This window comes from Argiope bruennichi, chromosome 8 (genome assembly GCF_947563725.1).
Source record: "Argiope bruennichi chromosome 8, qqArgBrue1.1, whole genome shotgun sequence".
In the NCBI taxonomy this organism is placed as follows: Eukaryota; Metazoa; Arthropoda; class Arachnida; order Araneae; family Araneidae; genus Argiope; species Argiope bruennichi.
In genome coordinates, this window is record NC_079158.1 from 122199309 (window position 1) to 122213164 (window position 13856).

The 13856-nt window shown below is 29.1% G+C and overlaps 1 protein-coding gene across 1 annotated transcript in view; it reads left to right on the plus strand.

Moving 5' to 3' along the window:
- The first annotated feature begins 11982 nt into the window (after positions 1–11982).
- Positions 11983–13856, plus strand: part of LOC129980968 (tyrosine-protein kinase Abl-like) — a 37982-nt gene continuing 36108 nt past the window's right edge. The window contains exon 1 of the mRNA XM_056091512.1: positions 11983–12311. Coding sequence (XP_055947487.1) covers positions 12155–12311 — 157 coding nt within the window. The 5' untranslated portion in view covers positions 11983–12154. The remainder of the gene's footprint in view (positions 12312–13856) is intronic.

Consider the following 13856-nt stretch of genomic DNA (forward strand, 5'->3'; position numbering starts at 1 on the left):
CACTATTGGGTGAGTTTTAAGAATGCGTTGTTGAAAGATGTGACTACTTCAGAATATGCAGTAAAAAATTTCCAACCAAGCACTTCAGCTCAGATTGTCTGAAATTTAATTGCTTTAAATGGGAGAAGGACCAATTGGCTATTATTATTTGACAACAAAATTTGGCAGTTTTTGAATGCGTTACGATGACTCTTGACTTAGCTGGAGAAGTTTTAGAAAAATGCTAGACATAATTTTTCATCTTATCAGTTTTGAAGTCATTGTGTGCGATATTAAATATCTCATATTATGAAGTAATCGTTATAATATTAAGCATTTTATTCCGCAAAATTTGAATTTCTGCAAATTTCTGATGTCAATACGCAGCATATCAAAATTGAGTTAAGAAATTTATTTAAAAAAAAAATCTTTATTTCTTAATAAGAGCTATGAACATCAGTTACTGAGGGAAATGATTAAATGGACTTAGTGCCAAAATTTATCAGCACTACATTGTTTTATTAATTTTTTCCCTATTTAACCGGCCCAACCTGGCTATGCAAACTCTATGCTAAGAGGCCTTTTTGGGGGGTTCATTTTCAAAAAGAAGAGAAAAGAATGTAGGCCCAAAAATGACCCATTAGTAAAGACCTGTCACTTTACAGGCCAAAAGAGAAGTGAAAGGATTAAATATTGCATTTAAGTAAAACAGTCTTATTAAACACAATTCTTTAATCCATAGGCTCTATCTGCAAAGGAAGCATAAACGGAACACACCCTCCGATGAATGTGGCGGTCGTTAACACCATTGGTCCGAAGAACAGAAACTCTCTGTTGTCTATGAGCCTCAGAGTCACCGAAACCATTGGTGAGATGATGGGAAGTTTAGAAAAAGATTGCGAAGCTTCTTCTTCTTCCGCAGACAGTTGGTTCTCTTTCTTCCCTAATTGCACTTGGGAGAGCATGACTGAAACACTTGCAACCCAAGGTAAGAATCTGCATTCTTTTACTTTTTTGTATACGAGGTATAAGGAGAGCATTGTAACCGTCAAAAAATTCGAACTCGAGTTTTTACAGAATCTCAAAGTTTTAAAACCCCTCCCCCCTTAAATTCAAGAAACATATTTTTGGAAAATGTTCGTCTATCTGTCTGTGACAAAGATAATTCAGAAATACTCTGAGACAGACGTGCGAGTTTTAGTGCACTGACTTTACATAAAATTTGTAGATTTGTATCAGATTTTGAGTAAAAATTTGTTCAGAGGAAATTTCGTGTGTCCCATTGTTCGACTACAAGTTAACACGAAAATTACAAAACGAAGTGAGCAAGATAAATAAAATACACAGATTTAACATCTATTGTGTAAACTCCTCCCAAATTTTGCGCCAAATCCAGCGAGGGATTGAACGTCTGTCGGTCTGTTCTTTCAATAGCATGTAAACCTAATAACTCAAAACACAGGGACTTAAATATATCAAATTTAATATGTGATTTTATGATTACAGTTGTTGTTCTGTGTCATATTTTGATTTCAATTGGTTGAGAAAAAAATGCATCTGCAAAACACAACTTCACATTTATTAGTGAGTATACGAGAAAGTTTCGGGAAGCCACTCTCGCAGGTTTAATACAATCCAATGGGAAATGTGATCCACTCGGATCATTAAGCAGTGGAAATTATCTTTCCGAAACTTTCCTACATATTCCATAATAAGGTGTAAATCTCAAGCCTCAGTAAATTTTGCTTCTTAATAAAGACATTGAATGGCACATGTGATCAAATTACATTTGTAATTCTGTGTCAAATTTTGGTTTCAATCTGTTGGAAAAAAAGGAAACCAAAATACATATTCGCACAATAGATTATTAAAATGCTAAATTCACGCCAAAGATCAAGATTCCGTAATTATTATGAATACCATGAAAGACATTCACAGATATTCCAATGATGCATAATTTTATACGGGGAGAGTGGGATGGACATTTATTGGAGAATGTGAGAAAAGCTTCAGAGAGACTTTATTTTCCACTGAAACTGGAAAATAGCCTTAATTACACCATGGCCATACAATTAATTATTATTCGATGTTTATTTTAGAACCCTGACTACAATTAAAAAGAAATTTTAAAAAAATTTGGAAATTCATAGAAAAATGCAGATATGCAATCAAGCTATTATCTTCTATTTTTATATAATCCCAAAAAGCAAAGATAAAATATTTTAATTAAAGTTATTGCATTTGTAAGTTTATTTTAGATTGGGGAAAAAATATTCGATTGATCAAAACTTTTCCATTGCAAAGATAGATTCATGGACACGGTTTCATTTAAAATTATGTTTCTAAAAAAACATCTCTTAGTTACACTAAATCTTTGTTATCTTTAAAATCCTTTAAAATTAATTTAAAATTCCCTGAAAAAAGACTCAAATCAATTATTTTACTTTCAAGCCAATAGAGGGCAGCACGTATTTATACATACATGCTCGCTGGAGTTGGATGCCCTTGAAAAATGAATAATAAGTTTCGTTTGTACTAATAAGTTCTGATATTATTTTTCTCTTTCTTTATTTTATTAATTGATATTAAATTACAGAATTAAATTTTATTTTTATGAATGATTTTTTTAGTCAATTATTGTTGGTTTTTTTTAATTTAAAACATAAAAAATATACACATATGGCTAAGGTCACATTATCAAACAATAAAAGTAAGCATTGTCCTAATGTCCCTCACCGTTAAAAGACCGCATGCACAAAATCCTTCTAAATCCTCCAACTCTGTCTTCTTTTTTTTTTTTTTTTTTTTTCGACATTTTTCGGGCTATGTAATTTTGTCGTTTTATTTCATTTGCAAGATTCATGTAATTGAACATATTCAAATTAAAACCCGTCTATAAATTTAATAGTATGATTTTTATTACTTTTTTCCGTGTTGCCAAAATCATTTGCAAAATACCCCTCCCCCCCCCCCCGATCTTAATTACATGCCAAACAAAGCCCTGGCAAACTTCTTTAAGTTTTAGACCACTTTAAAAAGGAAATGCTTTGCACTTTTTTGTTTAAAACTACTTTTAAATTCAAATTTTAAATCGTTTATAAATTTCTTTCCACAGGAGATAGTTAAGCTATCCATCTAGATGATGAACTGCAATCTGATGCTTTGTTATTTTAGGTTGACGTACTACGTGTTATTTGAAAATTATTTACATAGAAATTAAATTAAAATCAATAAATATTATATGGTTTTGGAAAATTGCAAAATGAAAGGGAGGGGTGAAGTATACATTGTCTAAAGACTCCTAAAGAGCTTTATATGGCCTTGCATGTCCTATGTTCGTTTGTGTACTCGGTAAAAATTTACAGAACCATATGTTCCGTAATCAAAAATATGTAACCTCTCTTTTGATTTAAAATTTTTTATCAAAACAGTATTAAACATGTAAGAAATACAATATACCTTTGCATTCAAGCATTATTATTTGGACAATCTTTAAAAATTAATTCTTTTATAATTAATTATACAAGTTATTGTTAAATATATTAGAAATAGATTAATTATTAATTATATTGTTGTAAATATATTAAAACTTTTTTTATTACTTTTTTTTTTACCTTACTATATTGTTCTGATTCTACAATCCTGTGCAATATAGAAAAATATCATTTGGGACATAAATTTCCTTATATGAATAGTAATTCCTCTCTCTGAATTAAATACAACTGGGTTATAAGCTCTGTCAATGAGTTAGGAAGCTATTTAATACAACTCCCTTATTTCTCAAAACTTTATTCTGCCTTTCATTCTTTCCGCTTCTCAGTAAATACTCTGTTTCAAAGATCATACTCAATGCCCCATTTTAACTCTTTGACTGCTATCTGCACGCATGAGCGGAGTGCGGCTCATAGTAGCGATTGTTGGAGACTGAATTCATGGCTTGTGCCAGACGCAAATATTCGCCCATAAGCCACACCAATGGGTTTTGAGACCATAATAGTCAAAGGCGCAATAGTGATGTAGGCGCCCATAATAGTCAAAGGATTAATATTTGGATTTCACATCAAAACAATTGTTCGTGTTTGGAATACAAATGTTTTATGGGACAAAAACATAGGAAAATATGCACAGTTTAAATTCTAGTTTAATTTTCGCTTCTCAATTATTTTGTCAATTTAACTGCTCGTTCTTAATCTTCGCTCTTAATATTTTCTCAGAAAAACCGTTGGTGGCCAGTGGAAAGAAGATACTAAAATTATAAAGCTCTTGTTGTCAATTTCATAAAATGCCTCGTAGGCGAAATATTACTGTGAATTTGTCGCTATTTAGGAAAAAGAAGGAAAAAAAAATTTCCAGACAACAATTATCTTTGTTATGCTAATATAAAAAAGTTATACAATCCCCCGTAATTATTTAAGACACTTGGAAGGTAATATTTTACCATTTGGAGAGAGGTAAAAAAATTACTCCACCCCCACCCACACACACGCCTCCTCATTCTCACTATGCCATTGTTGGTCGGATTTTGGATATAAATATAAATGACTTTTAAGAATTTTAAACCAAAAGATTGGTTTTAAATCTTAAAATCGAGATAGCCTCTTAAATATTTTTTAGTCAGTAATATTTTTAAAATATACTTTCATTATTTTAAATTTACTAATATAATTTTTTCTCAGGTTTCTGTTTAGAGACCCACAAAGAGCATGATACCGAAAGGCTAAAAATAAGGGGAAATACTGAAAACGCTAGTGGATGTGGTAACGGAATCTTGGATGCTGGGGAGGAATGTGATTGTGGAAAAGATTGTCTGACGAATTACAGTTGTTGTGTTCCAGCAGGTAAATGATGTTCAGTGTTGTGAAAAGTGAAGTTTCAATGTATTAATTGAAATATCAGTTTATCGTGATGACGAATAATTTATCACACATATTTGAAAAAAAAAACATTAACCTGATTGGTCTACAACAAACTTCTTATTTTAATAATATTGATGAAATTTAATCCTGTCATGTTTTTTAAATTTAAAATGTTTTCAAGCATTTCTAGTTTCTGCAGTATAAAGCTCCAATTTCCATAAAAATTGTTTAATTATTTTTTATGAATATAAAGCCTATTTTATTGAATATTGAACATATATGGATTTACAGAATGCAGTTAAAGAAATTATAATTGAAAATAATTTTAAGTACAGTCGTAACTAACAGAGTTTCAAATACGTAATCCATTTTACCAGAAATGAGTAACACAAAAAAATTTTAATAATATCCATCAATCAGTGCACAGTTAAATCTGCATAATGAAATAATCTGCATAATCTTTTTCTTTTCTTCCTAACGTTGAAAATATATTCAATTCCTATCTGTTTTTAATTCAGCTGTTAATACGACTTAAATCAAAAGCATTTTATATTTTTAGTCGCCTTTATTCTCACTATATTTCAGAATTTATTACTTTCATCTATGAATCTTTATATTTACTGATGATACGCTAATAAAGCTAATAATAATGATTTGTTCGATTTTTAGATTGAATGAAATAATCATAGAATATTCTGTCTTGAAAGAAACTGCATTTAATGTGTTTTAACTTTTTATTATTTTCTGATATATAAGTATAGAGAAAGTTTTGTTATCGTCAAAAAGTTCTATCTTGAGATTTAAACGAATTTCCTTGTTTCATATGCCCCTGAGTCCAAAAAACACATTTTTAAAATTCTGTCTGTCTGTGGAAAAATTATGTCTCAAAAATGCTTTGCCCGAGACAAATAAAGTTTGATACATGATATTAATACCAAATTTTAAAAATTCGAACAAATTTTGCATAAAATTCATTTTGACGAAGTCTGTCTGTTTTGGGCTAACCGAATGTCGGTTAACATTGTAACTACACAAAGAAGACAGATAGATAGATAAAATTTGCTACATAGATTTAGCATCTAAAGTGGGCATATGTATAAAATATGAAATCAGATTCCTTAATGGATTTACCATCTTTCGGTCTCTGTTTCCACAACCTTGTCAATAGGATCACTCAAAAATGCAACCTTAAATATATGAAATTTGGAATGTGACTAAAATTATAGTTTTGCATCCAATTTTGATTTCATTCTGTCGAGGAAAGGCTCTGAAATATACATTTAGTTTTCTGGTGCTTGTATATTAACCGCATTCCAGCGATAAATCACCAAATATGGCATTTTAACAAGCACTTTAGTAACTATTGTTCGCCAATGTTATGCGATTAATAATACACAAGCACATTTATTAGAGAATATGCGTGCGAGATCAAGAATGTTTAGTGGAATACTCTGTTCCAGCTACACTGAAAATTAAACATGATCACAGGGAAAAGTAAAAAAAGAAGAAAGAAATCACAGTGCATATTTCAAGAATGATACTTCCTTAATAAAAATTCAGAGCTGCCCGTTCTAACTGAAGAACAACGTTGTTTTATGGAATTTGAGATAATTAATTAGAAATTACCCCTTGATGTTACGTATGCATGAGTTTTCCTAATTTTTAAGACAGGTGCTTCATTTTTACCCGAACAGATTATGTTTTCTTCTAATTTTGATTTATTTATCAGTCCTTTATTTTTTTTTCCTTTATTATTTTCCTTAGAATCTCGTGCTCGATAGATTCAAAAACGGTGAATTGTATTTATTCATCTTTCGATAATTTTTCAACAGGAAAGAAGAACGAATGTCATTTCGATAAATCTAAAGGATACCAATGTGAATGGACTGATGCTTGTTGCACAATGAGCTGTAAGATCATCCCAAAAGACTGGCAGAAATTTTGCGGAAGTGGTGATCCTAGTTGTGGGCCCAAAAACGCTTATTGCAATGGCGATTCATCCATTTGCCCTCATCATCAACATCAATCCAATGAATCTGACGGACACAGATGTGGACCAGGTAACCTTGAACAAGTGGGAGCCGGAACGTGCAAGAATGGCCGCTGTGATAGCACTGTTTGTAGAGATGCTGGATTGGAGGACTGCCACTGTGCACACGAGTCGCGCAGAACCTGCAAAGTGTGTTGCAAAGAAAAAGGAAAAGGCAAGCATTGCCTGCCAGCGGAAAATTTTGGCTTAAAATCTAACACCTCTAATTTTTTCTTCAGATATCCTGGATTACCATGCTCGACAGTCAGTAATGAATATTGCAATAGGCAAGTACACGTATCATGTTTTTGCAGTTCTTATTCTTACAAATTCAGTGAGTAATTGCTTCAAAATAAGCCAAATCAACAGAAATTAGGATTGCAATTCTAAATAAAGCAAGCAATATAGGACGGAGAGTACACAAAATATGACACTTGATTATACATGGAAATAGGCCCGTAATCCAACCAAACCTTCTTAAAATTACTATAAAAACGTGCTACAAGTTCCAATTTCTCTACTTCTGAAACTCTCTGTTATAACAAAAGAATCGGAATCATAAAGACATCAAAGCTTATGACTTATAGTTGTAATTATGTGATTAATTTAAAAAATGAATAGCACAGTATTTAAATGACAACGCAGCAGAATTCTAGTAATGTACAATAATAATTATATATTAATCAAAATAAAAAGAAAAAGTAGAATTATAAATGTAAATACCGAAAACGCTTTGCACTGTAATGTGCTTAAATTTCTCCTAAACAATTTTTATCTTAACTCAAAGATTTCAGATTTTTTACAAGTTAAAAAGAAAGAGTTCGTTTGTAAATAATATATGTTTTTAGATAACTACAGATAGATTACGATAACTTTATACGTGTCTTCAAAACTGAATAAAAAATAGATTCTAGCCGAAAAGTGAAGAAAACTGATCCGTACTTTTCAAACTCAAATGAAAAAAAAAAAAAAAAAAAAAAAAAATTGATCATCTGTTATGATTGCTGTACCGAAGACTGTTCTTAGTTCTTTATCAATGCCCAGAAAGCTTGAAAATGTTACTATATTCACAAGCGCACCGACGTCTATAAACATTTTTGCCGATGTAGCACTTGATATAGAATTTCAGTTTTAGGGACTCGGTTTTTGTATTGAAACTAAAGCATCCTCATACGTCATATTTTAGTAGCATGCTGTTCTGGTAGGGCCAACATCTTCCTTGTAGGAGCCCTTAATCTATGAAAATTAAGATCTTTTCTTTCGCTTTACCAATTTCTCAAACCAGATACATTTTACTGATTTTAATTTATTCAGCTCTAAATCAATTTTTAAGTTATAAATATTGTGACAAATTAAAATAAAATATTTAATTGATGTCCTCTCTAAAAGAATTAGAATTTCAGTACTTTGCGTAATAAAGTTTTAAAATGAAACTAATTTTAAACAAACTTTTTTATATATATAATCTAAATACTTTTATACAAATTTTGCGAAGACTGATGAATTGTGAATCAATCAATCAATTCCAAGAAAAAAAACTAAATCATTACAGACCTGTAAAAGAATTTAAAAACATGAAACGAAACTAAGAAAACTGTTCTGACATTTAAATTGATTTTTCATTCTAATTTTAAAGTGGTCGGATACAGCTATTTAAATAAAATGAAGGCACAAATTAAATTACATTGAAACAATCACAAAACATTTGAAGTTCCCTTCTCCTCCAATATTATGGTACTTCTAAGCATTCGCACAGTTTTCTTATTTAACGCAAATGATGCAAATTATGATTAAAAGTAATATTTATTATGAATGAATTTTAAGCTGATTTATCACAATTATCTTTTTTTTTTTTTTTTTTTTTTTTTTTTCAGCATGGGTATCTGTAGTTCAGAATTATCGGGCAGCAGTCGTGTAGATATTTTCTATTCAAAGCTTATCGGGAAAGGAATGTCAGCTACAGCTCTTACCTGGACTGTATTATGGCGAGTCATGTGCCTAAGACTGATTTAATGGCCTCTTTTTGTTTCATTTTGGTAACCAAACTCTATATTCTGCATATTATAGCAACTTTTTTTTTATTAAAGGAAGTTTCCAAATCTATTTATAACAATAAAATATACAGTTTAAATCAAATTTTTTTTGTCTCATTTTAGTTGATAATTTACAATAAATCACCAAAACGTTTACTTCACACTCTACTACTGGCGCACTGCACTATATAAATCCACTACACTTCACAGACACTATATTAAATTTTTAGTTATTTTTTAGTAAATTATTATAAGAAAATAAAAAATATTTGTCCATAAATTTTTTCATTAAATTAATGTATTAAATTTTTTACCTGTATTAATTAAAATATAAGAAGTTAACATATTATGCAAATGACAATCAAACAATAATAAAAATATAAAACTAAACCGTCGCTTGATAATTGTTCATCGATAAATACATTTAATGGCTAACAAGATGCATTTCCTCCTCGCCCCTCGCCCCTTTTTTCTGCAATCATTGTACAGAATAATATTCCGGTACTACAGCGGATAATTTCAAAGGAGATGATTTATCATAAAACATATACACGGGAAAACATCGCAAATAATTTACATTTATTATTTGTATTTGAAGCATTTTTTCTTATAAAATGAATTAAAGTGGGAGCGTCGGAAAGAAAATGGCGTGTCTAATGGCAGAGGAGGGAGGGATGAAAATTACCCAGATTTTTCATAAGATAGTATTTTTCTACATCAGACGTTTTTACTGCCACATCTATTAGCAAAATTTGAAAAAATAACAATATTTTACGCAACGACGGCATTTAGGGAAATATGATTGCCCCATTAAACAAGCGGAGTTAGCCTTTCTGAAACTTTTGAAATTCGAGTGGATTATAGATATACACAATTGTAGTTTTGTTTTTAATGACGAATTCAATTATTTTCAACAAATATACCTATTAGCACAAAATGCTCAACATCATTATTACGTCTTCATTATATCTTCACGTTATTGGCCGATATTTATCGAATAACATCGTGGTGATATCGTACAATATACTGTAATAATAAGGCTGATTTTACTTTCATGGGATTTAAAAAGAAATTTTTAATATTACTTTTTCTTTACACTTTTACAATTAAAAAAAATTACAATAATTTAGTTTATAAATTACATAGTAAGAGCAAATTCTTATTTTCATATTATATTTTTAAAAACAATAAATTATTTTTTTTTCTTCCAGAAAAAAAGAAATACATATTTTTAAAAATAATTCGCTTAGAATGAATTCTTCAAACTACATGTATAAGACATTTCAAAAGATTCGAAAAGTTTCTTTAATAAAAATCATTTCACATAATTATTTTCATCACAGTTTATATTTAAAAGAAGCTATTTGTTTATAATTTTTTAAAAAGAATTTATGCATTTTCGAGGAAATAGATCAAAATATTACTCTCTTCCCATTTGCAATACTATTTCTTTTTTTAGTAAGATAATTTTTATATGCAATCATTCTTTCTAAAAACAGCTTAAAAAATTAAATATAGATTGCAACGACTGATAAAATCAAGTCAAATAAAGGCAAAGAGGCATATCAGATTTAAAATACTATCATGCTATATAATTTCGGAATAAAGACACGAGTAGTCGAGGTACCTCGTTCATAAATAGGCATTCTTTCTCAAAAATATAAAATTATTTAAAACCGAAAAAATTCATTTAAAAAAATCAATTTTTTAAATCAAAAATTCTTGTTTATAGATATTATAAAATTACTATAACAATTAGTTTTTAGTTACATTAATTAAATATTGAATTCCATAGTTTATGCATTTTACCAGTTTTAATTTATTTTCCTAGTAATTATTTGAATGCATATTCGAAACCCTTCAAACTTTTCTTCATGTATTAGTCTGTTTCTGATTCAAAATAATTTGCTGAAAAATTGTCCCAAGCTGAAAATCATTTCTTTATCCTTACACTGGACGTCTTTGGCCACCAACTGGTTCGCCGGAAATATTATATTTGATTTCTTTAAATCGTTTAGACATAATTCTATGTCTATGATTCTGTCAAACTGTGAGACATTAAAACCATGCTACTTTAATTATATTACGTATGTTTTGTTCGTTGTGTATATGAATTAATTTAATGGAAACCCGTGACAAAACGGGGGTTCAGTCATCAAAAATTTTTGATACTGCAACTTCATTTCTTATCAATTTTGTAAATTACATGGTATTAAACAGAATTCTTCCTCTTTAATTTTCATCAATGAAAGAAAATCCCATTGATTGCATATTTGATGAAAAATTAAGTGATTTGAATTTTAGGGCAACAATATGATCACTTGTTAGAAATTTGACACCCCCCCAAAAAAATCAGAAAATATTTGAATAATTATAAAATTGGTATGATTAAAAAGACATCTTTTAAAGTTTTGAAACGATGTAAAATTCCCCATTTGCAATAATATTTTCAGAAGTCATTGCAGAAAAACTCCAAAATTCAAATTCAGTTTTAATTAATTAAAATTTCAAAAAAAAAAATCTTATCGAGTTCCATGTTCTCATCTTTTAAATTATATATATGTCAAATTTGATAGCTGTAAGTCAAACGGTCTTGTCTGTAGAGAGCCAACGCAGCATACACAAGCACCTTTATTAATTGTAGAAATAAAAACTATACAAAATAATATAAATATACAATCAGATTCTCATAATTTATATCTTATTACTTTCACATTCAGATAACTGTAATTTTAAAGCAAATAGTTTACGGAAACGAAAGCATGAAAGAATTTGAATGGATCTTAGTTAGAAGAATGAAATCAAAAAATTCCAATTGTCATCAAGATAAGAAAACGGAAATTCTCTGATAGGAAAATTGAAATTCTCTATCTTATAAAAGTTGTTGTATTCCCCCAGAAACTTAAAATTTAATCTTTTCTGTAAAATGATTAAAATGTTGAAATTCTCTTTATTAAAAAAAAAAATCAGTAATTTGTTAGTCAGTCTTTTTTCTGTCGCCACCCTTTAGTTTCGAAATGTTTCCGTCCACCCGCATATAAAAATGGGAACGTACTAACTGCAATCGTAACCGCAGAGAAGAAAACTAAAGAAAACATTAGAGTTCTGGAAAGAAGGACTCGCATCTCAAAAATGAGTTTTTGTTTATGATTTTATGTTCTTAAAAATAATAACGATATGGCTGATTAAACATAAAAGAAGACATTCAAACTATTTGGGGTGGTGCTGGCCCAGCGGGAAGACGCCTGAGCCGTGGTATGGGTGCTCAGCAAGGCAAGGAGACCCGTTGTGGAAGCGGGTCTTCTGTCAGCAGTACTCGGGGTAAACCGGCCAAACACTATCAGAGAAGTAAAGCGTCTTCCAAAGAATCAAGATCATCTTTGGCAGCTGGAAATGTGTTTACGGAACATAATGGTAAATGGATAAATATAAAAATAACTCTTCAGTCTTTGGACTGGTCGTAGCCATGTTGACTTATTTATTTTGGGTTTGAATTCTGTGTTAATTTCACAATCAAATCGGATAATTTCTATTGCATTCTCTTATTTAAAGTGTGGTGCACTTAAACAGTTTTGAATTTAAGGAAATATAACCTTTTCAGAATATCTAGTTAGTGCTAAGAAATTCATGTATCTGATTGGTAGGAAGTTCATCAAATTATTCTTTCATTTCTGCTTTAATTTATTTTTAGAAATTATTTCAATTATCAGAATAGCTAATGCTGAGTTTATCGAAAATTACATTGTTTTAATCAGTATAGTATGGCTTTATTTACTTTTGTATTGATTTTTAATGAGTTTAGATTAATATATTTTTGTACATGTTATCTTGATTAATTTTCAATCTCCACTTGCTAATTTGTATAGATATATGTATATATGGGATGTGGGATAGTTTCACATGAAATTTTATTTTATAAGTGACTGGTTTGAATTAAATTGCTTTCATGAGAGCTCAAAATTTCAGGAAGATAACTAAATTTCTTCTTTTTGTATCCTTCTGAAATATAATAGATATGACTCATGCTTACAAAAGTTCATTAAGGGTGACTAAATGATTATAAACAATTTAAATGTGTTTTGTTTATTAAATACCTGGCATTCTGCCAAATATGTTTGAATTGAAAACCATTATTTTCCTTAAAAAGTTTAAGTTAATAAATTTTTAATTTATTACTTTCAATACAGTTAAAAAAACAATTGAAAATAGGTAATTTTTAGATGTTTTAAATTTTCAAAAATATTTCATTTTTCATGTTGCATGAATAATTTATGTGTGAAAATCAAGTTCATTATTGATTTATTTAAATAGACATTTTAAAATCTAAAAAGTTGGACAAATATTTTTAACACTAAATTCTGCTTTTTCATATATTAAATTTTTTAACATTTTATTCAATAAATTTCCAAAAATAACTAATTTGGTTAAAGGTATATTAAATTTTTTTTAAATATAAATTGACACTAAAATATTACAAATGTAAATAGTGAAGTTTGCATATTTAATAGTCATGCTTTATAATTTTCTCTTTTTAAACAAATCATTTTATTTTGCATTCACATAAGAAAAAAAATTGTGTTTCATTTTATCCTTTAAGTAACAAATTCATGCTGTTTGCTATGATTTGTTCCAAAACATTTAATACATTTATTTGCACATTTTAAAAGCAGAAAAATATTTATTTGGATCACTAAGATTTTATCATGTGTCAAAAACACTTCTTATAGCTTTCTTCTCCAAATTAATTATTTAAAATGTTTTAATGATTTGTAAACTGATGAGCTGTCTGATTAAATGATTAATTCGCAAACTTTGAATTGTTACAGAAAGAATAAATTTCTAAAAATTTTCTATTTATATAAGTTTTTTTTTTTAAATGTATTTGTTTACTTGCTTATTTATTTGTTATTGTGTAGCTATAAGTTCTGAAGTAAAGAATATCTTATGAGTGTTATTTTT